At 36.0% G+C, this 27,521-nt stretch overlaps 1 protein-coding gene and 1 non-coding gene across 4 annotated transcripts in view; both read right to left on the minus strand.

Annotated features, from left to right (window-relative positions):
• Positions 1 to 27,521, minus strand: part of LOC140141017 (uncharacterized) — an 83,083-nt gene that overhangs the window by 36,583 nt on the left and 18,979 nt on the right. The window contains exons 20-43 of one of the 3 annotated variants that reach the window (XM_072162793.1): positions 25,910 to 26,032; positions 25,426 to 25,551; positions 24,460 to 24,582; positions 24,037 to 24,162; positions 23,434 to 23,556; positions 22,045 to 22,170; positions 21,129 to 21,251; positions 18,157 to 18,290; positions 17,592 to 17,663; positions 16,639 to 16,777; positions 16,367 to 16,495; positions 15,155 to 15,342; positions 14,738 to 14,805; positions 14,333 to 14,453; positions 10,703 to 10,806; positions 8,046 to 8,154; positions 7,450 to 7,603; positions 6,693 to 6,759; positions 6,136 to 6,202; positions 5,131 to 5,216; positions 4,489 to 4,609; positions 3,727 to 3,768; positions 3,356 to 3,436; positions 1,659 to 2,907 (exon numbers count right to left, since the gene is read on the minus strand). In XM_072162793.1, the coding sequence (XP_072018894.1) occupies positions 2,800 to 2,907; positions 3,356 to 3,436; positions 3,727 to 3,768; positions 4,489 to 4,609; positions 5,131 to 5,216; positions 6,136 to 6,202; positions 6,693 to 6,759; positions 7,450 to 7,603; positions 8,046 to 8,154; positions 10,703 to 10,806; positions 14,333 to 14,453; positions 14,738 to 14,805; positions 15,155 to 15,342; positions 16,367 to 16,495; positions 16,639 to 16,777; positions 17,592 to 17,663; positions 18,157 to 18,290; positions 21,129 to 21,251; positions 22,045 to 22,170; positions 23,434 to 23,556; positions 24,037 to 24,162; positions 24,460 to 24,582; positions 25,426 to 25,551; positions 25,910 to 26,032 (2,660 nt within the window). In that variant the 3' untranslated portion in view covers positions 1,659 to 2,799. Of the gene's footprint in view, positions 1 to 1,658; positions 2,908 to 3,355; positions 3,437 to 3,726; positions 3,769 to 4,488; positions 4,610 to 5,130; positions 5,217 to 6,135; positions 6,203 to 6,692; positions 6,760 to 7,449; positions 7,604 to 8,045; positions 8,155 to 10,702; positions 10,807 to 14,332; positions 14,454 to 14,737; positions 14,806 to 15,154; positions 15,343 to 16,366; positions 16,496 to 16,638; positions 16,778 to 17,591; positions 17,664 to 18,156; positions 18,291 to 21,128; positions 21,252 to 22,044; positions 22,171 to 23,433; positions 23,557 to 24,036; positions 24,163 to 24,459; positions 24,583 to 25,425; positions 25,552 to 25,909; positions 26,033 to 27,521 lie in introns of those variants that run through there. The other 2 variants (XM_072162792.1, XM_072162794.1) reach the window with 2 other exon arrangements.
• Trnat-cgu (transfer RNA threonine (anticodon CGU)) lies at positions 8,538 to 8,610 on the minus strand. The gene has a single exon. It is a non-coding gene; the product is annotated as a tRNA-Thr (tRNA).

Genomic DNA, 27,521 nt, shown 5'->3' on the forward strand with positions numbered 1-27,521 from the left:
GCAAACAGTCGGATCTGTTATATTACCTATTCATATTTTGCCACACATTCCATCGTGTTTATTATACCCGCATGCGAAGCATGGACGGGTATATTGTTATCCTGTGGTTTCTTATACCCGCATGCGAAGCATGAAAGGGTATATTGCCATCCTGTGGTTTCTTCTCCTTCTCCTCCTCCTTTTCCTCCTCCCCTCCTTCTCCTATCAAACACATCATTCTGTCAAGGCTAGCGCTAAAACTACAAGGGACCCAGGGCCCATATGTGGTACACTTATGGGCCCTACCCCGTAGATGTGCCTTTTGCCCATCTCGGCCCCAGAGGTCAAAGGTCACGGGCCCCAAATGTAAAAACACAAACCAGGCCGTTTCTTATCAGAGCCGTGTGTTGGGGCCGTGTGTTGGTACACTGATAGCCCTAGGGGTACTCTATAAAAACCAGTATACATGAGCCCCATATGTTATATTTTATGGGCCCCAGGGCCCCAAATGTTAAAAAATAAGGGGCAACAGATTGACAAGGCTAGATCTAAAGCTACAAGGGCACTAGGGCTCATATGTGGCATATGTATGGGCCCTAAGTTGTAGATGTGCCTTTTGCCCATTTTGGCCCCATATGTACAAGGCTGCGGGCCCCAGGGGCCCTAATGTTAAAACAAAGGGCCGGCCGTTTCTCAGCAAATAAAGTAGCTACAGGGTTCATATTTGGTACACAGATAGGTCTTTTAGTATTATATTGTTATATGCATATATAACCCCCACATATCACATAATATGGCCCCCCAGGACCCCAGACGCTAAAACATAGGGCCGGCCGTTACTCAGTAAATAAAGCAGCTACAATGCCCAGCTTGAGTCTACTGATAGCACTTGAGAATCATACTTTAACATATGTACATGAGCCCCACAAGTCATATATATTGGGGCCCCAGGGCCCCAAATGTTAAAACAAAGGGCCGGCCGTTTCTCATCATATAAAGCAGCTTTATGGCTCAGAGTTTGTATACAGATTGCACCTGAGAATTACATTGTTATATGTACATATGAGCCCCATATATCACATAATATTGGCCCCAGGGCCCGAAACGCTAAAACATAGGGCCGGCCGTTACTCAGTAAATAAAGTAGCTACAGTGGCCAGCTTGAGTCTACTGATAGCACTAGAGAATTATACTTCAACATAATTATGTACATGGGCCTCATAAGTCAAATATTATGGGCCACAAAACAAAGGGCGGGCCGTTTCTCATCAAAGAAAGCAACTTCCAGGCTGAGAATATGTACACAGATAGCACCTGAGAATTATATTGTTACTAAATAACACCCACACACCCATCCACCCCACACACGTAGGACTAAACAGATAGATCGTATTATATCATAATTGGAAATACCAGCGTGAAGCGTTAAGGCTGTTCCAGCTAAATTACATACCCATTGGCTGTTCCATTTAATTTACATAATCCCTCTGAAATGGCCCCAAAAAAGGCTGTTCCGTATATTTACATACTCCCTCTGAAATGGCTGTTCCATTTAATTTACATACTCCCTCTGGAATAGTTTCCCCTAATCATATTGCATAGCCTCGCTGTGAATAAGAGAGACTGACAACAGCAATCTATGGAGAGTAAGAGAGACGACTCCCCTGGGAGGGGACTTTTTACAATCTCTTTATTTTAAGTGCTACGAGAGTGCAACATATATTAAATTAAAGCTTGTGACTTGGACTTTCACTTTTTACACATTTTCCACCCAATTGGACGACTTTTTACAATTTAGTCCTCAGCAAATAAGGACTGTTAGTTTGGGTACACCGACAACATGCGGGTATAGCCGTATTTGTGTACAAATATATAGCCTTCTAGTTCATATCGTTATTGTGAGTTCAACAGAGTGCTGAATATCGATTTACCCTTTATTAAACTCGTGTTATACATACATTCTCTTGAAATAATAGAACATGGATGTTTTCATGAACAATTTAGTTTTACCTATTCGAAGCTTCATGTCTTAATTGATAGTTTCAAAACTTTACCACTTGTAAATGTACAAACAAAATAGCACCCTCAACTATTATACAGCATTTTCTACACTTACCAAACAGCGGGACAGGTGAAATCTTTAACATTACTTTGTCTCAAATATATTTACACAGAGAGCACCTCCATACTTGTATTGGGATACGAATATGTACATAGGACTTACGTATCTACGAGTACTATTAATTTATCAGTATTTACTTAAGGCAATATTGTGTGATTTGTATTACAATATTTAATTTATATTTAAGTGTTGTTAGTTTACAATATCAGATACATTTAATCACATTTTTACCAAATGAAAACAGAATAAATCGTAATTTCATTATAGCGCATGTATCGTCCAGTGTGTGTTTTAGTGAGTCGAGGTCGATCACCTGAGCTTAACCTTAGATTCACGCATGGACGTATAAAAGAGGCGTATAACATCAGCCATTTTTTGTCAATGATTCTGTTTGACTGAGTTCAATACTAGTGTACGATAATCTCCTCATATTTCGACACAATCCGTGTATGTTTATCATTAAGACTTTACTGTAATTAAAGCATTTCATGTTTAGTGTTTCACATGGGATTTAAGTATATCATTGGGTATTACAGTTGTGCAAAAAGTCTAAATTCGGGAAAAAATGAGGGCACATCACTATTTTAAATGTGCCCAAATTAAAAAAAATTACAAACAGGTTTTTTAGCGTTGCATCAAAGAAGCAGTATCGATTGGCAAAGTAGGTAGATAGCCGATATGCAAGTCCATTGCTTTTGTCATTCAACAGAAGTTTGCTTTGAGATAGAATAATCGATAGATTCTGGATTAATGGGAGTCTGTCCACGCGACAATGCTTCTTTATCCTCGCTGTTGTCTTGCGATGGCTGTTGAATTTCAAATAAAATTGAAAAAATAAGTTAAGTTGTTTGGTTCAATTAGTTCGATGTCATACTTCGAACAATAAATAAATATATAAATAAATAAATAAATAAATACATTAATAAATAAATAAATTAATTAATTAATTAATTAATTAAGTAAATAAATAAATAAATAAATAAATAAGTAAATAAATAAATAAATACATAAATAAATACCTAAATAAATAAATCAATCAATCAATAAAAATACAATAAAAATGACATTGGTGTATTTTCCTGGTTTAAGTGTAAAAACAGTTTCACCATTATAACAAAACAATCGTTAATGTTATGACACAAACGAAAGAAAAATTATATTCCTCTGCCAACACGGTTGCTATCGCATCAAGATAACAAATTTGATATATATTTGTTTTAATTATCGTCACTGGAACTTCTGGTGGATACTTACTGCAATGCTGTTGAATTTGGTTGTCGTTGAACGTACGTTAGCTGTCATTCTTAACCACTCGGAAGCCATTGACTTCCTCACCTGAAAAATAAAGTTGAACATTTACAAATTACAGAGTTTATATCATAGTGTACATACTGAGAAAAAAATGCTTCAACAGGTTCGGAAGTGTCAATTGAGAGCCATTAAAAATGTAAGAATTATTCTTCAAATAGTAAAGATCACTTTGTTGGTTTCTTTTAGGAACCATTGAGGTTAAACCCTGAAAGGACAAGTACAAAACCCTTTAAATCTTTAATTATTTTGTTTTTAATGCACTTGTTCTGACAAGCAATTCTTACATACAACAATTGTGCAAAAAACAACATTACCTCCGAGTTAATCAAAACGCAAACACAAGCCAACCACACACCCTGTAAAAGAGCAATCGTTTAGTTGTCAATAATAGGGTATCAAATAAATTTACATTGTTGGCGATACTAAACATGTTAAACCGTTGTATAAACAGAATCACTTTTTCTGAATTTCATAACAATAATTTTATTAGTGAAGCCTTTTTCATTTTTTTCTTCTTTTCAAACATACTTTTTGATGTTTAATGTTTAATAGATATAATACTCTGCATCTGTTTGTGCAAATTTATGTAACAAGAAAGTTTGCATATATATAGGATTCGAACCCGAAACCTCTCGCACCAGAGACGAGCGCCTTATCGAATATCGATTGAGCTAACTTGACTGCTAAAACCATTTACAGATGAAAGCTATTTACAGTTTTACAGATTTTTGTGTAGTTGTACTTAGGCAATAGAAACAATCGACCATCGATGCCATGCTAGGTCGATTCTTATTTATGAAATCAATTAATTGACCATTATTAATTGTGAAAACATGTAAATCTTTGCCTGTATTGAAATTGACAAGTATAAATTTAGCATTAATGATGATTAATTAGTCATTAATTCATTAATAACAACCATCGAAGCAGCATCGACGATTTATCCAAAGATCGAACAAATTTGTTTCTGGTGCCTTAAGATTAAAGTATCTTTTGATTTATTACTGTGGTGTATTTTGCTGTTTTTGATTTAATAGAAGATTATTATTTTATTCTTGGTTAATGCGAATTATTACCTGCAGACTATTCATAATGGTAAACAGGTAGCTGAAAGCGATATGAAAGCTAGACAATAATCCGAAGATCCACGTGCTACCCAACATTGGAAAAAGCATAAATGCACTGTTTACGCCAACCCTGCAAAAAAAGGGTAAATGGAAGAAATTGTGCCCAAAGGCCCAAAAAACAACTTAGAATTGATGAAATTACCAGATGAATCCTCAAAAGGAAAAAACGCTATATCCTTAAAGGAAAATATGAAATAGATATATGGTTTTACTTCATAAGACCATGGCAGAGACTAATATTGGTTGAAATAGGGTCATCATGGCACCTTCATTTTTAGGTTAAGTGCGGATATTCGGTTAGGACTATGACATCAAACATTTATGTATATATAAATGGTATTCTTTATATTATTAGATACTATATTATATATCTATACAATTTCTAATTATCAAACAATGAAGGTAGTAAACTTAATAGATGAAATTCCCCATGTTGTTATAAAATAATAGAAATATATAAGATGAGCAGAAATAAGACACATTCTCTGCACCATGTTTCTCAATTATCACCAGATAGACATCCCCGTACCCATAATTCGTTTCCTAACCTCCACTCGTCAACAACGAGCAATGGACATTAATACAACTTACTTAACATTTTGAAGTTGACTGCCTTCCATTATGTTTGATGCTCTCATAGCTGTCTTGACAACAATCAACAACACAACAGTATTCACCTGAATACAGTAAAAAGTAATAAAATAAATAGAATGATCTGTGTAGAACTAGTGAAATGTGTATGCTAGACAGTGGCGAACACAATCATGCTCTGTCACCCGAAGACCCCCTACTTTTCCATTTGATTTGTCACCCAAAGACCTTTATTTGTTCAATTTAAACAGCAACTTTTATTTATTACTGATGTTTTGTTACTTATTTCGAAAATTTGAAGCCATTTAGAACTAGACATTCGATGTTCGAGGCTTCTGTGGAGCTGTTTTGGCTCTTACCCAAATGTTTTGTTTGAAAAAAGGTCATGTTCTCACCCAATGATCCCATTATTTTTTACATTTTGCTCTCACCGAATGCCAAAAATCATGCTCTCACCCAATGACCCAATTATTTTTTTACATGTTGCTCTCACCGAATGCCCCTTAATGCGAAAGCGCCAGCCGTACACCTATATCCATTCCATATTGAAGTCCCCCCCCCCCGAGTGTAATTCCTCTAAAGGATCGCATCTGGCCTAGGAGAAAGTTAGCCCCAATTTGAAAAACTATCCATGCCTTCAAGGTGTAATAAACCTACTCATATTACTCTCTGGCTATTGCCAAGCCTACTGCCAGTTAAACGATGCTTTTCAATATAATGTGGGGTCCAACTAAAGAAATATAATACTATGATTTGAGCATAAAAGTTATTATAAGTAAGGATTTGAGTATATTGGTTACTATTACTTATAGTTAGTTATAAGTAAGAATCCCTTTTATTTTTTAGAGTGTAGATTTTATTCCCATGTGTGTGTGTACAAGACATCTATAATTAACGGAAACGAATTAATAATTTTTGTGTAATTAATTATAATGGGTCCCTGTGAACCCTTATTATGCATTAACGGAATGTCAGATTACATTATACCTTATGTTACATACTCACAAAAATAATTCCCAAAGCAGGTCCAACAAAAGCCCATATGAAGCCATTTTTGACCGACAACCAACATCTTAATTTATGTAAGAATAAATAAATCAATTTATCAACAGCTGAAATGTGCTTAGTTTGCACAAATAAGGTGGTTTGCTTGATACCATCAGACAGTTACTTGGATGGTCACGTGACATACTTATTATTCAAAAGTGTGGGCCACGGGTCTCGATTCCCGCGAAACATTTCGGCTCGTTTCACACGCAGTAATAGGTCAATCAAGACTTTTCACCCGACTGGGTGCATTTCCCTACTTACAACCAAACGTTCGGGGTTGGCAACCCCCTCCCTTTGCGCATGCCACTGTTATTATGGCTAAGGATTGGGTTATGTCAGTTGAAATCTATATGCCCACTTTGGACATGACCTTAATCTACCACGCAAGGGGTGTAGTTTTCAAATGGAGTCACCCATTCAGGTAACCCCATTAGAAATCCACTCTTCCTATATGGAAGATTAAGGCCTTTTCTGATCTTAACTATTCAACTTATGAAATACATTGTACTCACATGTTATCAAGGCCATAATATCTGTTTCCAATTCCAACTGATATGGCGACAATGACTATCGGTAAACCTGTTGTAACCAAAGCAATTAGCATGTACCTTATTAATCAGTGTTTAAATTGTGTTTGTTTTCTCCAGCTTATTCACTAACAGGATTGTTTTACCTGGAAACTTTAATGTACGCGCTTCCACATGGTGTCTTTCAATATGCTCTCATCGCAGCCACAGAATCTCTTCCTGTATTGACCGAATTGGGGACATGGCGCCTAAGATCAGCTAATATCAAATGCCCCTTGTGTCAAAACAGCCACACTCTCCATCATACTTGATCAAGGAAGGTACACATGGCGCCATGATTCGGTTTTAAATTATTTGGTGTCTCTTTTTAAGAACGCTGACAATACTAATGACTATCATGTTTATGCTGATCTTGAAGGTAAGAAAGGCAAAACAGTCACAACAGTCCCACCTGATTTTCTCCCCATACCTTCCAGTGTCCTGATTTTGTCATTCATTACCATCATCTCAGCAAGATTTGTATTGAGTTAACCATACCCTTTGAGATAAATATTGTTGATGCCCATCAGCGGAAACTTGGCAAATTTGCTAGTCTTGTAGTGGATGTTATAGGTTATGTAGGATAAGCTATTTAATTATTCTTTATTAACTTTCACATAATTATGGATAATGAAAGTGTTGTCCTAAAACATCAAAAGTGAAACAATATCAAACGGTTATCAATTTTCCCTGTTATATTTACCATATCCAATAGCATAGTATACTTTTGTCATATCTCTCTCACTACCATAAACAACAACAAGCAGGCGATATAGATGTATGGCTTCTACGAACATCCAAGAAAACACCGATGTGTAGGCCAGATGAAGAGCTATAGCAAAGGCCTTACATGCTACCTAATAATAATAATAATAATAATAATAATAATAATAATAATAATAATAATAATAATAATAATAACACTAATAATAATAATAATAATAATAATAATAATAATAATAATAATAATAATAATAATAATAATAATAATAATAATAATAATAATCAATATTATTTTAAGGCAGAATTTATGAGTATTGGTCTGAAATTGAGGTTTTTCTGCTGCCAATTTCCTTTCTTGAGTGGTTTCTTAAACAATAATATTTCCGGCTTTTAAAATAACTATAAACCTGGAACGCCAAACCCTTCTGAAATGTATACTTTAAAAACACCATTTCAACTTTCATTATTAGAGATGTTAATTCAAATTAAGGAAATATGTACGCATATGTTTAAAAACCTGTACGTACTTGCGCTTTTAGGTCATGTTTTGTGCTAACAGAACCTTTTCATACTTACAAACATATTTTCAAAGTGACTACTCAACATGAACAAGGACATCGCCACTAATAAACATCCCATAAGATGCCGATGTATCATAACTCTATCTGGACTCAAAGAAGCGTGTCTGTATTTAATAATAATTACGATAATAATAATAATAATAATAATAATAATAATAATAAATAATAATACTACTACTAATAATAATAATAATAATGATAATAATAATACTAATAATAATAATAATAATAATAATAATAATAATAATAATAATAATAATAATAATAATAATAATAATAATAATAATAATAATAATAATTATATTATTATTATTATTATTATTATTATTATTATTATTATTATTATTATTATTATTATATAACAGTGTGTTGGTATTAAAAACAAAAACAAAATAATAATGGTTCAAAATTACAATGCTACTTTCTCAAAATAACGGGATAGAGAAAATATAGCATGTTCAAAAACAAACAGAAAAAGAAAAAATGCAGGCACCGCCCGGAGTCGAACCGGGGATCTTCTGTTTACGAGACAGACGCTTTAACCACTAAGCCACGACGCCTCTGTTATATTGTAAGTCAAAAAAATAACTATTATGTATATCATTTTAGACAATTGTGTTAACAATCCGGATTTCAAAACGCATAATGGCATAATGCATGACTAATTCGTTTCGGATCTGGTTGTACCAGCTGACGAATCTATATATTGCAAATAATGAGTTTGCTAGAAATCTAATTAATCAATGCTAAATACACTACTCCAAGAAATTAGAGGAACAAGGTTATGTAGTAACTTTGGGTATTGCATCAACAGAAAGCATCAAGGACATGTCATTTGTATACCAGGTGTAGCCTATTGTAATCTTAGCAATACTGGACAGTCAAATGTGAAATCATGCATGTCTTCAAGGACTTACGGCCTTGGACATCCATGTGTTCACTCAAAGCACTGATTTTGTGTAAAGCAGACTTCATAAGCTTTTCTCAGATTTCTTCATTCCAACATGTTAATCCAATTTCTACTGTTACCGCTCATTCGTCTGAGCATGTGGGATGTTGTTAATGGTGAATTGACCGAGGTTGAGGTTGCTAGGGTTGTCCAGATGCTTGCAGAAGGTCACACACAGCGTTATGCAGCTGAGCAGCTTGGGGTATCCCCCAGTGTCATTAATCGTGCATATCATCGCTACCTGGAAGATGGTCTGTATGGCAGAAGACCAGGCCAAGGCCGCAGACGTATCACAACCCCCCGGCAAGACCGTTATCTCCAGTTGCTTGCTTGTCGGAACCGCCAGAGTACAGCAAGATCCATTATATGGACTTCCGCAGAGGGGTTGGTGTGCGTATGAGCAATGAAACAGTACGGAGTCGTTTGCATGAAGACGGAATGAACGCTAGAAGACCTGCAACAGGTCCCATTTTGATCCCACGGCACCGCAGAGCCAGATTGGACTTTGCCAGAAATCACCAACATTGGCAAGATGGTGATTGGACCCCTGTACTGTTCACAAATGAGAGCAGATTCACTGTTTCCACCAATGATAGGCGTGTGAGGGTATGGAGACGTCAAGGAGAACGATATGCTAACTGTAACATTGTTGAAGTTGATCATTTTTGAGGTGGGTCCGTCATGGTCTGGGCAGGGATCTTTTTGAACGGACGTACGGACCTTATTGTGATAGGCAGAGGCTCACTGACGGGTGTAAGATACAGAGATGAGGTACTGAGACCTGTTGTTGTCCCCATTGCTCGTGCAATTGGTCAAAATTTCATTCTTATGCAGGATAACACCCGTCCACATATCCCTCGTGTTGTGATGAACTTCCTGGACAATGAGGGAATTGAGAATCTGGACTGGCCTGCAAGGTCACCTGACCTGAATCCAATAGAACATGCTTGGGACATGCTTGGTAGACGGATAAGACAACGGCAACAAGTTCCAGACAATGTCCAGTCACTAAGAGATGCTCTGATTGAAGAGTGGATGAACATTCCTCAGGACTCTCTCCGCACCCTGATCCAGAGCATGCCTCGACGTTGTGAAGAGTGTATAGCAGCCCGAGGAGGTCTTACCCATTACTAGGCACCATTTAAGAATGATTTGTGGAGATTTTGATTTCAAAACTGTTTAAGTTTGGAGAACCTTTTGTAAGCAAGAATAATGCCAAAATTCGACAATTGGACACTCCGATACTCTGAGGACCAGCTGATTGGAGAAACACATTTTTTCATTAGTCATTATGTCTAGCAAACAAGTGAATTTGTCTGCAATGAAGTTGAACCAATTTTTCAATGTATTTAAGTTTTATCTTTGATGAAAACATGAAATTTAGGTTTGTTCCTCTAATTTCTTGGAGTAGTGTAGCATTGACTGTATTAATAACAGCAAATCATTTTTAAAATGCATAACCATCAGTGTTTATATTTGTTAATTGTTAATCTTCCATTTGGATATTGCAGTATCGAAATACTGAAATCTTGTAAGAAAAGTTGTATTGAATGATTGAATTATATTGCTAATGTGCTTTATAACAACCAGCAAACAAACAATCAAATAAATTCCCATTCTACTGATAAAGTTATATAATAATACATATTTGAGTTTCAGATGCTACTTTGTATATTACACATTGCAGATATTTAAATACGTACTGCAACAGACATGATAACAATAGCCCGACGGAAAGAAACATAATAGACGCTGTACATCCGAAAAATGTTATGCCGGATAATATCGCTTCATGATCCTTGGCAGCCTGCAAAATAATATATAAATTTGACAAATTTTCAAAGAATGGAAAGATAACAGACTGAACTATTGAATTGAATATGTACTACAGAATACAATCAAGGAAGATTTTTTGGAGAAGACGCCGCCTAAATACATGCTTCCAATTGGTATTAAAATATCGTGTAGTAAATGCACACATCAAATTACAATGCGAGTAATGATTATTTACATGTGTTTAGAAACAAACAGGTTAGGCCGCCATTAAACTACGTGTACGTCCCACCTAGGTTTCATTATCATTGAGGTATAGGACTTTTGATTTTTTTTAGGAGAAGAGCAGGTAGGGCAACTATTTGATAATATTTCTATATGTTCATACTACATGCTATGAAAATTTTAGCACGAGTCATTTTTTATTACATTTTTATTACTAAAATGGGGGTTATAGCGCCTTCAACGGGCACTCTCTCTATAGGGCTACATGAAAAATTGTCCTAAAATAAAAACGCCCCATTGATTTTTCTCAAAATTTGCATATGATGTAGATTTAACATCTGGAATGTAGTGTCGTTGCTGCTCTTCTAAATTCATTTATAAAATGTCCGCCCCAGACCAAGGTGTCCGGTAACTATAGATTTACAGGGTGTCCCAGAATGATTTATACCGGAAAAGTTGCATTTTTTAGGTATGAAGGGCATTACTATTGGTAGTATTGTTTTAAATTATAGAATTTACATATAGTTAGCTTTCTTAGAAATTTTAGATTTTAGAAATTGGACGTTTCTAATAGAAGTTACAGGATATTGCGTAAAAATGGTGAATTCCAAGTTTTGACAAAACTACCTATTTTGAAAAACCTGTAAAATTACTAACCGTTCAGCACAAAGTTATTTGGAAAATGTTATGCAGTATATTTGTTGTGTCCTGTTCTTACTTCTACTAAATAGTCAATATCTATAGATTATTTATGATGTTACAAAGCAATCCTTGTGTGGAATAAAGGATTTGTTACGCTTGAGAGAGCATAAACTATTCTTTCTTTGGCGGCAGTTTTGAAGACAATTTTTTCATCATTTGAAATGCCGGCAGAGATTCATAAAAGTATAGAGAAGGTTCGTCCTTAGTATCACAGCATGTATTTATGTCCACAGTATATTGGCAAACCCACAGCTACGTAACGGAGAAGATTAAAATTTACTGCGAAGGATCCTTGAGGAAGTTATATCCTCTGTAATAATGACATTTTTGGGTAAAAATCACATAAAAAGTTCGTTTTTCAACCCAAATATCTGAAGTTATATTGGAATGTGTCACTTAATTCAATATCAATAATTATTCAGCGTGGGAAGATCTACATCTGTGCCAAATTTGGTGTATTCCCTACAAAAGAATGTAGGATTTCTCCAATATATTGCACAGTGTGGCGATAAAGGATCCATGTGTTATGAAGCCTTTGCGCTGCAAATTACACACATGCAGTTTTTGACCATTTTCAGTAATAGCAATGTCACGCCAAAACGAATCAAGTTATGTCCATTAAAGTCACAGAATAAGTAGGAGACATATGTGTCATTGTACTGCACTTATTAAAATTACATACACTGTTGACTATATATTTTTGATATTTTGTTCAAACACGGTATAAATCATTCTGGGACACCCTGTATTAGAGAGGCTGCGATTTCCAAACGCCGTGATCGTTCGTCCGTCTATCTATTCACGTTAAAACATAACAAAAAACAAAAAAAGTAACGGAGCAAAGTCGCGTATTTAGCCAGTTTTTTAGATTTTGCACGTACGAAATGAACGTATAGACAAAAAATGCACATAATGTCCATTTAACAATAATAAAAACAGTCAAACTATTAATATGATCTTTTTTGTTTGTAAAAATCATCATGATAAATGAGGTATGAAAATTTGACTTAATTCAAACGTGCGGTTCATACATACAAATATTGTCCAGTGAAATGCCTGTGAGAGCGACCGTATAAAATGAGATCGCGATTTGCCTGTTTAAAGTGGCGGCGCCAAGGGGGTGGTGATCCCAGTCTGGATACAAACGCACTGTGTACATACTGCAGTTACTGTTCATTTTCCTATACACAATACACAGTGCTCTCACCATTGACGTGTGACCTGTACAAACAGTGTATGTGAGAGGTATATGGCATTTCCTAGTTAACGTCACTGTGTGAAAAATAACCGGCCAATATTTATTGTACTCTCTGAAATTCTAGAAAATATAGTTTTGTAACAAGTCCTATTAATAATTGGCTAATTTGGTGTTTTAGTAAGGAAGGCACGACATGGCCTGCAAATTCCCTGTGTAAATCAAGTTTTAGTGACTATCACTCACTTGTAGACCGCTTTCTGCCGAAGGGCATTAAAGCTACACCACTTGACGGATATTTTTTGTACTTTCTGTCAATCAAGAATAATGTATACATTACATGTAGGATAAAAACTTAGTAGTTGGATTATCTGCTAATGTTCGTACCTCCCTACTATGTAAATGACAGACAACAGCAAAAACAGCTCCCATATCTGCCCTAACGTTGGTCAGTGCAGCGATTCAGGGGATTTCAAGTGGGTGATTGTTGATTGGCAAGTGCCATATTTGGGCATAAGTGCAGCCCACCATTCAATGTGGAGGATATACTAGACTTTATCGATTGATTTTGCTGGAGTAGTACTGCAAAGGTCGAATCATGTTTGCTGTGCATTTTATCTGCACTATGACACGCACAGTGGGTGTTGAAATTGACATTTTGTACGGCGTCGTGCAAGGCGACTGTATACATGTAGTGGTCCTCAGGCCTAATCTACCGAAATATTAGTCTTTTATAGTTTTTATGGTAATCTAATCTTTCATTTTCTTAAATTAACTTGGGTTTCTATGCGAAAATCTTGAAATAAAGGGGCAAACTCAACGTCTATACCCCGGGGACTATAGGCCTACAAGAAATATGGCGGGCTCCCAAAAATTGCTCGGACCGATATACCATGCACGATGCAGTCAAAATCGATGAATGTATTGTACGCAGCACTGTACACGTATTGTTATGTTTCTATTCTATACCCGATAAATGTTGGAGTTGCCTACAACCTACATGTTTAAAATTCAAATCGGCTACAATTAAGTCAGGTGGTGCAATGGATTAGCGTGCTGGACTGCCAGACTGAAATACCCTTTTTTTCATATTAGGGAAATGGGACTGGGCGAATTTATGTATGAGGTAGGGAAGAGTGACTTTCCTTGAAAACAAAATATCGCAATGCCTGCTAGGACATACCATTTGACCCGTTTCCGGTTAGTGGTGACCTTGCTAGAGGGCGCTTGCACCCGCATTACACACGCAAAGTTCACTAAACTAACGCCGCCTGTATTTCCCAACTTATTGGGACGAGTATGAATTATCATAGCCAATCGATAACTTTCCTCACTTTCTAGTTATCAAACCAACAGAAGTTGTTATAGTTTTCCGTTTCTAAAGCCTAATAACAAAACTGTTTATCTAGTGCCCCCTAACAGATAGCACTAAACTTACGGGCGGTGGTTTGATTTGCATCAGAACAGCGTAGTTAGTCGTGTGATTGCAGAAGCATGTTATTGCGTGATCGCCATCAGTTGCATTTATTTCACAACCATAATCGGACCATGATCCGCCACTGGAAAACGGAAAGGTAAAGATGGTCCAATTGTTTAATATTATCTTACATAGCTCCAGGTAATGTTTAGGTTTTATCATTGTTACAAAACTAATAATTTTGCAAGCGATTTATTCTCCATTTTATACAAAAGAAGTGATCCCATTCGTTCTAAAGGAGACAATTCCATTGGCTACAAAGGATAATGAGGATAATTTGTTCTCTTCGCCAGATTTGGTCCAGAACATTCAACATCTTACCTGGTGTCTCATAAAAAAAATCGAATAAAAACTAAAAATACTTACTCTTCCGTTTCATTCCAGAACACACAACGCGGTTCTAAACGTTCATCGTTTTCAAATTCAATAGTAGGCTGAAATGAAGTATTAGAGTTAAACATTTGTATGATTTGTATACAAATAAGACAGACGTAGACCGATATCAATCTGAGTCGTTCATTTATAATTTTCACACGGCTTTTTGTTATGTAATGAATTTCAAAAGTATAATCCTAAGTATTATAATTTTGATCAAAGTTGTATACATCCGTTTAATTTTCACCCATTTAAAAGTATTACGCGTCTATGTGATATTGCGATGACATAGCGACAGTTTACCAACAACAGCAACATGTATTTATAGCAGGAACACACATAAAATCTCTCAAATCAAGAAATGTCCACTACTGTAAATGTGTTCTTTCTAACCAGACGCGGCCTTACCTTAATCAGTATTCGTTTATAATATGAGGGTACATTTTGTTTCCTATTGTTACAAATAACTGATGTCGTAACTACGTCCGCGGCAACGTAGCATGGATATCCAGAGAAATTAGTTGTTATATTTGACATGGATGCTGCTATACCCTTGTATGATATCCCGAGGAGTGAACAGGATATATTAGTATCATCTGAAAAACATAATTGTATTTAATAATTTAGTGTAATGATGTTGTCCCCTTGTTTAATATTACATTCATACATTCATTAAGGTGGCTGTGTACTCAATGACATGCATGTAGTAAATGTGCCACAACTTTGTAATTACGCAAGACGTATAAAAGTTACCAGGAATCTGAATATAAATACAGATTTGGTTTAAAAACAACGATTTTGAAGAAATTCACAAAAAAGTAAAAATTGCGCGACTGCGCAACGCGTTGCGTTGTTGCGCGAGTATATCCTGCTGGTACAACTGCTGGTGGTAAGGTTTTCTTTCCTTTTGAATTGCAAACACGTGTAAAATTATAGTGAAATAAAATCCATAAAATAGTGCAGTTGGAGTTTACAAATCTGGGTTTTCTTTCCTTGTATTTATAAAAAAAACATAACAAAGTACATACATATCGAAAAAAGCTCAATATCGCGAAATGTTCGTTTATTTGTTTCATTCGTTTATTTAATCATGCACTCATTCACTCACACTAATCAAAAATACCATAAAAAGTTACAAACGCAAAAGCAAGAGGTTCAGTGAATCTGAACATTAATTAACATCACTGAAGAGGTTCATCAGGTCGGTTGATTAAGCAGCTAATAAAGTCCTTTGGTCATGGCAAAGAACATTAATAGCTGATTAATCAATATCATCAGCTATGTAAAATTCAATATACAAAATGAATGGAAGCAGAGTACGGATTATGTGAGATTTCAAAAGGATTAAATCTAATAACATTAAAAAGCTATTACTCAATCTCATTTCTAATAACTAAAAGCTTATAGATCATGGTAGATTAACTTTGACTTGACAAATGTTTCAGAATAAAAGATAAAACAAATAAGCTTAACTTGCAAACACATGTGCTATTGCAATGTTTTGTAATCCTATACTAAATAGATCCAAAATATTAAACGCATATTAAACGAGAAGATGATGTAAGTATATTTTCATGATACGTAATAAAGAAATTATGTGGAGAAAACTGGAAAACTGACCAGGTGAAATCAGTTGGAAAGCCTCCGCTGTTATTCCAATGTAATCTGTCTCATTGCTGGTCACATTGGTGGTATAAATCCATCCTCTTCTTTCCAGATCCTTTGTTGTTTTACGCTCCACCTTTGCATCTTGAATGATAATAATGATAATTATTATTATAATAATTGTTCCATCATCAATATCCTATACTCTCATACTTCTTTTTCTCCGCCATCTTGCACTTTTTAAACTTCTTCTTTATCCATAAGATAACTCAGTGCATGTTTCTTACCCATGGCTGGAGTACTTATTTCAAGTGGCTCCTTCAAAGGCAAGTCTGTTGTTATAGATTCCAATGTGTTGGCACACTGCTGTAATAGATTCTCCACTGGTATTTCCTCATCAGTATCAGTACCCGTTTCGCCAGATTCCTTTAAAGCAATTCAATAATGTCGTGATATGCATTTATAACTGTATTACTCTTTGCCAATTTTTTTCGGTGGTTTGAAAAAGTGAAGAGCCAAAAAAAAAAAAAAACCAAAAAAAAAAAAAGGTTTATAAGCGCTAGCGCCCTAAAAGCAACACAGTTTTATGTGTAGTATAATTTTTTTTTTAATTTTTTATACTTTTCACATTTTTTCCGCCCTTTTTTCTTTACTAATTCTTTTTGTCATCCCTTCTTTTTCCGCCGCCCCTTTGTTTGCCGCCCCTTCTTCTTCCGCCGCCCCTTCGTTTTGGCCGCCCCCCGCATGACACAAATACGTGAAACCGAGTTTGGTCCATGTAGGCAACAGCATTAGTAGGAAGTTCCATTTCTTACTATTTGTATTGTTTCTAATGTATACAGAATGTGACGATTTGTTTAAAGGCTTAATGTGCGATTTCCATCAAATTTTAAATTTGTCATTATATACTCAAAATGCTGAAATAATACTAGTAATAATGATCGGGAATAGTTTCTGTCCATTTTGAGCTGAAATAACGAGGTAACGTGAAAGAAACACTGCTTGTTATTTTGGCCGTTTAACACGCAGTTCTATGGGCGGACATAAAGTCATAATTTCTTGAATTATGACTTTATGTCGAACTTTCTCTGTTTACCTACAAACACAACAAATTTGGCTGATTCCATTTAGGTGCAAGTTGTGACATGTGTAAACATTACAAAATCAGGTTTGAAAAAAATTAACCAAATTCATATTATAAGATCGTACATTATGACTTTAAGTATAAAAGGTAGCCTACCTCAGATGCTGGTGGCGTAAATGTCAGATTAAGTGCAGCAGTAATAGCCGTAGTCACTTTTTCGACCACCGCCTATATTATTGAGAGAAAAGTTAAAGTAGAAAACATGGAGACAACAGTAATATTTTAGGTACACGGTTTAAAATCTATTATACATCATTCAAATAATAAACGGAGTTATCAATTGTACCACAGATACTTAACTGTAGGATTTTTAAATTACCATCAAAGCACATTTGATAACTGTATGATTTGTAATTGTCATTAAATCACATTTGAACTGTGGTTTTATTTCCCTTGCATGGCGCCTACATGTCATGCAGGTTTTAGTTTTCGTGACAGCTGCCTTCAAGTGTAGCCACTACCAGAGTGAGTGAGGTCGTTTTTGCAGATTGAGGTTACGTGTAATTCGCTTTTCTGGAAAATGTATCGCATTATACATTCCGTTTTATTGTTACATGTAACACGGAAATAACTATTTTCCAAAAATTAAATAGTCTCTGTACGCCTGTGTATAGAGACTATTTAATAATAAAATAAAATAAAATTTCCAAAAACGGTATACCTCCACAACCTGCTCTACAACATCACCTTCGCCAGCAAGGTCCGGTCGACATTCAAGTATTCGTAGGTACTCCTTCAGTGAGTCACTCTCTGGGCTGTCAACGTTATCATAGTGCTTGCAGTCAATCGTTAATTCTGTAAGGACAAGTTTGGTGTATTTGGCGTGATATAAACAACGATGTTTTCTAATAGTATTGTACATGAAAATAAATTAATGAAAATTAAATATTCTAATAAGTGCAATAGAGTTTGAACAAATTTGTATCCAAAAGATTAATAATGTTAAGGAAAACAGCATTCAGTGTGCTTAAGGCGCATTTGAGCATTAAGCGGGGGGAGGAGCTACACTCAAATATTGAGACAAATATTTTTTTAAAAATAAAATGCAAGGTGAACAATAGCCCAATAGGAATGACCAAGTCAAGCACTTATATAGGCAACAGGGCACTATATTAGTAATCCGTATGGGCTAATCAGTGGTTCACAGCAGCTTAGGAGAGTGACAAGAACCCTCTGCTAAATCATAATCCCAAAAGATGTTGATGTACACGGCTCTTGAAGGATTGAGCCCCATAATCAGTGATCTCTCCAACTACACAATCCGGGATTCCATTCCAAACATGTACTGCAACATGGACGAAAGTTCTGCCTGTTGACAAGGTTCTTGAGACTGGCTCAGTCAATGCATGACTTGGCATTGAGAGACTGGTGCGAGTGGGTCGTCTGATCACTTAAGGCTTGGGCAGCAATGCTTTCAAGTCTGGCGGGCACAGGCTGGTGTGCATCTTGTAGAGCACAGATGCAGCAGCCACCTGTCGTCTGTGATGTAAAGAGGGGATGTTAAGATCCATTCTTGCCTGCTGCTCGCCAACGCCAATAATCCTCAATGCTTTGCTCTGTATGGAGTCAAGAAGCTTCAGGGTGGTGGTTGAGGCACTCATCCAGCATAGTGAGGCATACTCCATAACACTACGAACCTGGGCCTTGTAAACTGTGGCTCTCCCTTTAACATCAAGCTTGTGTGCTACCCTCCTTAGTGCTCCAAGCTTCTGTCCAGCTCTGGCAGCAGTGTTGTAAATGTGCTTAGCCCAGGTGAGTTTCTTATCAATAATAACACCCAGGATTTCCAGCTCATCCATCTCTGCCAGTTTGTTGTTTCCAAAATAAAGTGCTAGTCTAGTTGGATTCCTCTTTCTTGAGATAGTCAGGGCTTTGCACTTGGAGGGCTCGAAGGTGACTTTCCATTTGTCTGCCAAAATCCTCATTCTCTCCAGGTCCCGGTTGAGGCTCGCTGTTGCAACTATGCTGTCATCACTTGATCTGATATCGCAGAATAGGGTGGAGTCATCTACATACAGATACAGGGTGTTCTCGCATTCATCTCCCAGATCATCAATAAAGACAGTAAATTGCAGCGGGCCCAGGATTGAGCCTTGTGGTACAGAGGCATTGATGGACGTACTGTTTGAGGATTGGCCAGATAGAACCACTTTGATACACAAGAGGAACGACATGGGTCAGGAGGTATTAACATTGTTTTAAAAAAGAAAAATAAGATCCCCTCAGCCAGCCTAATGCAAAGACACTGCTTATAGTTATCCCTGATTCATCTGTATTAGGAACCACATTATGATATACAATTTCAACTCCAAATGCAAACAGGGGCTCCACTAGAGTCTGTCTGGTTGAGAGCTCCATGTTAGATTTTGCAGTGACAGATTCGAATCACGCGCGCTAATGATGCGTATACACAGGCGTACAGAGACTATTTATCCGTACGCTGGTGTCACAAACGCGTAAATACACTGATTCTAATCTGCCACTGCGAAATCAACATGGCGTTACTCTCAACTTAAGACGGGACACGCTATAGTGGACACGCAGTTCTGTCTCAACGTTGCAGATTGGTGGTCACTTTGTCTAGCAATTATCGGATGTCCTCTGCCAGAATTTAAGACAAATAATACGGATCACTATACTTTAAAACAGTTCCTGTGAAACTTCACCGTTCATGGTTTAAAACTTCTAAAAACAAATGGTCCATGAAGAACTTCCTACAATTTTTACTCACTTAAAGGGAAAAAATTGTCAAACACAAATTGAAGCATAAAAGGCCTATGTAGAAAAATGCAACTTTTTTTTTGGCCGAAAATGTCATAAATGGCTGCATTTTGCAATGAAGATGATAAAAAGTAGTAACCAAATCCCGCTTACTTGATGTATAACTAATCAGTCTATGATTAAGCCGTTTTTGGATTATACTAAAATGTCTTAAGGGGGGGCTTTCCTTATTGGAACCGTTCATAACCTAACAGTTTTTCTATTTAAACATTTCATCAAAAAAAGCAGACACGCAAAATAAATGGTATGGTTTTTTGACCCTTTGCACGGTCATTTCAAAACGAGGTTCTACGCGCAAATTGCTTATTGTGTTTGTCTACGCCTGTCAAACAAGTGCTTTAATTGCCGCTTATGCCTTGAATAAGCATTCTGCCGCGTTTCTATAAAAACGCGCGGAATAAAATTAACTTTTCGCGCATGCGTTTGCAGGGAGAACCTCGTTTTGGTAGCAAGATGGCAGATCCGTGCAAAACGCAAATGAATTTAATTTAATACATTGTTCCTGTCATCCCACTCGCCTTAAAATAAAGGATAATGTTTAATTACCAATTCCATTTTGGATTGAACTAAATTTAAATCTAAACGTTTGGTATTGTTGCCTTAAACATTATACAATAAGTCATTTTAATGTCAAAGGGTCATCCAAATTCAATTTAAGGAGGTTGAGGATATTCGGGCCATCTTTAACACCATTTGTCAAAACTTTACCAAATATCAGTCAATATTATCAGTTCTATATACTATAGTTTAGCACATCTTAAATCAAATAAGTAAAAGTGAATTTTAAATCTTTAAGGCTTTTTTATTGAACTATAAGATATTTTAATTTAAAACCAATAATGAAAATAGTACCTTTGCATTTGAATCCGTCACCTCCATACCCTGAATTACAGTCACAATCATATAAACCAAATGTATTGATACATGTTGCGTTGAAATGACACTGATGAATTCCCAGGACACATTCGTCAATATCTGCGAGGGTTAAAGTTTTAGTTTAGTAGTATAGTATGTATCAGTTAAACCGATGGTACCAAGGATTCAAAAATCACCGTGGTAGGCTGTCCACAATTGCGAATGCTGACAAAATACTATATAAATGATAAAGAATTGGCATTAAGTATGGAATATTTCCTCACGAAATGCCAAGACTGCTGTAACGGGTTAACTATTTATTGGAGTGTGTCGGAAGATGGTGTCAAATAGTTTTTGATAGAAAATGTGATTTCCACGAGTTTACATTATGGCGCATAATGTAGTGAATTTACCTAAAATGGCGGATTTAAGGACGCCGAATTTAAGTAGTGTGGGGTAATATTTCTGATTTTGGGCAATATTTTTCTGATATTATCTAATTTATTTAATTTTCAGGTGATGTTTACTGAAACTGAATACCAATAAGTGTTGGTCAGAGCTGAAATGCACTTGTAATGAACCAGTTTTGAATGTGGGAGGAGCTTTTGAAAATAAATGGCTCATAACAGTGGTACGTTGGACAACTAGGAATCCGCGCAGTTGTTTTTGTACCGTAGGTTTATAACATCTGACCCCAAGTACGTACCACTTTTAAGAACCATATTTTAAGCTCCTCTCATTTTCAATATATTGGTACATTGCAAGTGTATTTTAGCTCTGACGAATGCCCATTGATGACAAAGTTTAGGAAATATCACCTCACACCCAAATAAGTTTGATGATAACTGAACAATGTTGCATAAAGTTCGAAATTGTGCAACCAATTTGGGTAAACTTAGGGAAACTAACAAACCTGAGCAGATATTGTGGCCATCTCCTTCCCACCCTGACTTGCATACGCAGTAGTAACTACCGTCTGTATTATAACACGTTGCATTAGAATGGCAATCATCTGTCTCCACTACACATTCGTTTATATCTATTAGCGTAACAAAACAAGATGATCATTATTAAAAAAACATCTTTCTATACAAGAGTGAATGTTACCCAAATACATTATAAATTTAAAATCACAATTGACTTTTTCGGTAAATTCCATAAGCTTTTGCGAGTACACCTGAGATGTCGCCATTTGACGTCACGGCGACTTGCAGTGCGCAGTAACGATGCTCAATAAACGATGATCGCATCGGCGAGATCGGCGTAACGTCAACTGACGACATCTCAGGTGTACTCGCAAAGGCTTATGGGATTTACCCAAAAGGTCAATTCTTAGTTTTAACCATCTTGTGTGATGGCTTGATCACATATGGTACAGCCCTCTACTTTTTCCCGTAAAACTGCATATGCACTATAATAGATCCAGAGAGTAAACACCTTCGTGTGGTTGAGTGAGTTATTTCACCCTTTTAATGACCTGATTCATTTACCCTGATGATAATTGTATAGGGTTGCTGAAAATGAACCATCCGAACTTCACACCAAATCACCAACAACAAAAAAAGTCGCCGAAATGTTGCAAAACCATACTAACTAAAATCACTAGAGTTTTAAAAACACTCTCTCCCAATGTCATTGGTGTTTTATATGCAAGGAAATTATTAGAATTCTCTAAAATGGTCTAAAAATTGCCAAAACAGGGTTTTGGCAAGCTTGGCCAAAAAGACTGGGACGTCGCACCCCCATTGCAACAGTTCTTTAACCCATTATGTTTATATACTCATTGAATGACATTTGAATGTGTTAGGTACGAAAGTTCATACTCTACCACCTGAAGTCAAATTTCAATTATGAGAGTTAAATTACTCTCTGTAGTTTGTTGCAAAACTGCAGTATTAAGGGCTCTGCCATGAATGTTTGTACAGTATTTTTTGTGAGAAATGAGAGCACAAGGGACATATCGAATTGAATTCTGAATATGAGGAATGTCCTTCTGATATCAAATAATTTAGATTTTCTTTTCTCAAAAGTTCTCATAAAAGTGTGATTTTGCTTTGTGATCAAAAGGCAATGATAGAAAAATAAAAATGGATTTCAAGAATTTTTGCAATTGAAAAGGTGCTTTTTTCTGCTTCTTTTTATACAAAAAGAAATTCACGGGAAGATATAGTGGTCTAGTCGCGATTAACTGGGTATACGCGACTGAAGTGATACTACTTACTTGCATAACGCATTACATTGCTAAGATAGGTCTGCTGTTAAGTCACCGTAACAGCCGTTGCATTAACATCCAATATCTTACCTGCACACTCATAACCGTCTCCTCCGTAGCCAATGTCGCATGTACAATCAAAGGTTCCAATTGTATTGATACACGTGGCGTTGTAATGGCAGGTATTATCACCTGTTATACACTCATCAACATCTATAGATTAATAGAATATTGAAAATAATCTTGGTACTCTATTGCTGGAAATGTAGGGGTTCAATTATGTATATTTGAGGTCATATTAGGGGAGTCAAAATTCCTAAGGATCCGCTGTGCGAATCGACCGTATTGTTTTGTCACGTATGGGACCAATATAGTGTACCTCAGGCATTTTAGTATAGTATTGAAATCTAGCAATATTATATATTCGAATGAAGCGATTAGCATGATTAGTGTGCGTTAACAACAGAACCATATCATTTCACTCCACTTGGAGTGTTTGGACACACGGTTCCAGGTCCAGGACTCTTACATATAGATTGCAACCATCACATGGTGAAGTATGTATGCTACTTGTAAAATTGAGTAAAGGGAACTAAACGCATGGCAAACTTCTTTACAACAAAGACAAACTATCATCTTCGTGATCTTAGACCATTTTCTCTTGAAAGGTTCCCATTATTTTGGATTACTCACCGTTACACAGTGCTTTACCATCTCCCTCATATCCGTTACCGCACGCGCAATCAAAACTACCAATGTTATTTGTACATATTGCATTTAGGTGGCAGTCGTGCGTATTCGTGGCGCATTCATCAAGATCTGCGTGAAAATGTTAATTAGTAAAAATGATATAAGAAAATTGTTCTGATAAAAAAATCGTTCTGATAAAGAAAAGATATTGGTTTCTGTTTCGGTTTTTTATTTATTGAAAGCTGATCAGATTCGAGTAATCCAGCTCAGTGTTTATCATGCTTTAATCACAATTTTGCTGATTACTGCTTGCGGTTTAAATTGCCGATCGTCAGAATGTGTGAAAAGATGAGTATTAAAATATGACAACAAATATCGTATGAAACGTTAACCGTAATCTTGTAATATTGGTATTTTACGATATACCTCCACAGTTCTGTCCATCTCCTCCGTAACCTGCGTTACAAGTGCACTGAAAACTTCCATCTGTATTGCTGCAGGTGGCTTCGACGTGGCAATCATGGGCGTTTGTAAGGCATTCGTCAATATCTGGTAAGTAATACGTTGTAAAAATAGTACAAATTGACTATTACTATCTTGTCACAACCATTGGCACTTGAAAAATTGAAATTTCAAAGTACCCAATACTTATCAAGCCCGTAGCTAGGAACGGAACTATTTTGGAGGATTTTTTCAAAAGTAGACCTTTATGAGTGACAAACAAAATTCTACTTTAATTTAGAGAAACTTGAGAAAATGTTGATCATTTCAGGCGGCATTTTGGGAATTGGGGATTGGGGATATTTTGGACGAATTGGAGGAGATGTTATGCCCTGGAGGGTACTTGAAAAAGTGACACCAGCACTATCACTAGTCTTGTGACTCTCATAGGGAGTATCAAATTCTCGGTAGCCTCTTCTAGTCCCACTGGGGATATCAAATTCATCTCTTCTAGCCTGCAAAGGGAATCAAATTGTCTGATTTCATGCCTACGTATCTTATTTTTTTGGATTTTTTAATAAAAAGCTATAACACTTTCAAAAGCTATTTCTGGTACAATAATTGTCGTGTAATATACCTGTGCACTTGGTCTTATTAGGGGGGACTTTCACCGAAACTCCAGGCGACTACTAGTCCCGTCATACGGCATGTTTTTATTGAAATCTGATACCTCTAGGTGTATGATTTTATAGAAATCTAGGGTATACTTTAAGTTATACCTAAAATTAGTCCCAGTTGTGGTTACCTCCAGGAACCCCGGAACTAGCATAGGTGCCCAGAAAATCTTTGAGATACTCGGGATGTTTTTGGATCTCGATAGATCTTGATAACCTATCTTGGTTACTGGCCTGATCCTGGTATTATTGTTAATCACACTTTGCGTGATCTTACCTGTGCATTGAAATCCATCTCCACTATACCCGATATCACATGCACATGTATAGCTTCCTACGGTATTACTGCATACACCATGAAGAGTATGACAATCATGTGTGCTCAGGGTGCATTCGTCGCTATCTATATAAAGTAGTGAGAAATAATTGCAATGAATTAATGCATAAATGATAGAAATAATGTGTGTCGATAGTAGGACGCCACGGTGGCTATCATTTTTAAGCTGCAAATGATTGTAAATTTTCGTTTGAGGGCGTTATTCAAATACATTTGCGGCGAATATTATGCTATATCGTAGTTGTACAATTGTTTAGTTGGTGTTTCCAAAAATCTAAAAAGCCGGGTAGCAACATTGAAAAACAAAAAGATAGAAAATCATGTTATAGTTTCTTTTCTTTTTTTAAAATATTTATGTGTGTAACGAAAAACAAATATGTCCCCTACTTTTTTAAATGGATTCCCAACCACAATGCAGCTTTACCTGTGCACGAAGTTCCATCGCCCTCATAGCCTAAGTTACAGTCGCATTGGAAGCTCCCTGGTACATTAGAACAGGTAGCCAATGAATGACAATCGTGTGTTGTGATAGAACATTCATCGATATCTGTAACAAAAATAAAAGCAGATTATAATTAAAGACAGAGATAAAAGCAATGTATCGCGTCTGATGTCACCGTCAATTACGATCCTTGATTGGTTTACACGGGGTTAATCAGCGCGTAAAGGAAGACCGATCTATCTGGTGCTGATCGGAGAAAAGGAATAGCAGCAAATGGCGAAAAAGTTCGTACTTTTACAAGGCAAAAAGCAGCTTTTCTAGGCATTGTGGACATGGTGCCTTCGCCAAAGAAAGTTTCCTACTATAAAGACCTAACTTTTGAGATGGTTTGCATGTCGAAAGGTGCAAAATTAACAATAAGGCGCCCGGTTATAAATCCGCGGTCAGCAAGTCATCATCACGACACTTGTAAACAAACCGTGTTCGAGTTTGATTGACAGATGACGTCAGACGCGATAAATTGTCTGTATCTTTGTCTTTCATTATAGTAAGAATAGACACATTGTTAATAAGCAATTTTCAGTGTAAATAAAGTAAAACATTTCGTCGGGTGCATCACATACTGGTCTATCTTGAATTTTTGACTTTTTTGAGAAAATTGGTATATAGTTCATTTTTACGGAGCTCTTCCAATACAACAAATTACAGACCTCAATTTTTCCTAGATAATTAGTTATAAAATGTTTATTTAAACTATCTATGATTTTTTCAAAATACGTATTTTCACATACTGATCTATCTCGAAAAAAACACGCATTTCTAGAAAATCGAAATTGAAAATCTTCGTATTAAGTTGACCTTTCTACAATTTAATTAGACTATGGATTTTCATGAAAGTGGTTTTAGATTAAAGCATATACTTAGCAGATTTATCTAAGTGGAATCTTTAATTATATTTACGTATGTAATATTGCTTAAAATTACACTTAAGTTCTGTATGTGAAATCATTAATTTCCCGATATCGTATTGAAAGTGCATTACATACTGGTCTATCTCGAGATAGACCAGTATGTGATGCGTCTAAAGTCATATCATTGTTCGCGAAATCGAGATAGCCCCCAAGATAGACCAGTATGAAACGCACTTTAAATACGATATCGGGAAATAAACTATTTCACATACAGAACTACAACTTTAGTGTAGTTTTAAGCAATACTGCATACATAAATATAATTCAAGATTCCACTTAAATAAATTTGTTAAGTATATGCTTTAATTTAAAACCACTTTCATTAAAATCCATAGTCTAATTAAATTATAGAAAGGTTAACTTAATACGAAGATTTTCAATTGCGATTTTCTCGAAATGCGTGTTTTTCGAGATAGACCAGTATGTGATGCTTCCGACGATTTGTTTTAATGTTTTCTTTATTCTTTAGTCCTATTTTAATTAGTCTTCTTTATTATGAAATTAATGATGAGCTTCACCAAGATGATGGTTTACAATTAATTGTTTAGAAGTTAAATCTGCGAATACAAGAGTTTTAGAGTATGCCAGAAGAATAGTTGGTGCCATTCATTAAACAAGTTTTA

The sequence above is a fragment of the Amphiura filiformis genome, chromosome 19 (genome assembly GCF_039555335.1).
Source record: "Amphiura filiformis chromosome 19, Afil_fr2py, whole genome shotgun sequence".
Lineage (NCBI taxonomy): Eukaryota > Metazoa > Echinodermata > Ophiuroidea > Amphilepidida > Amphiuridae > Amphiura > Amphiura filiformis.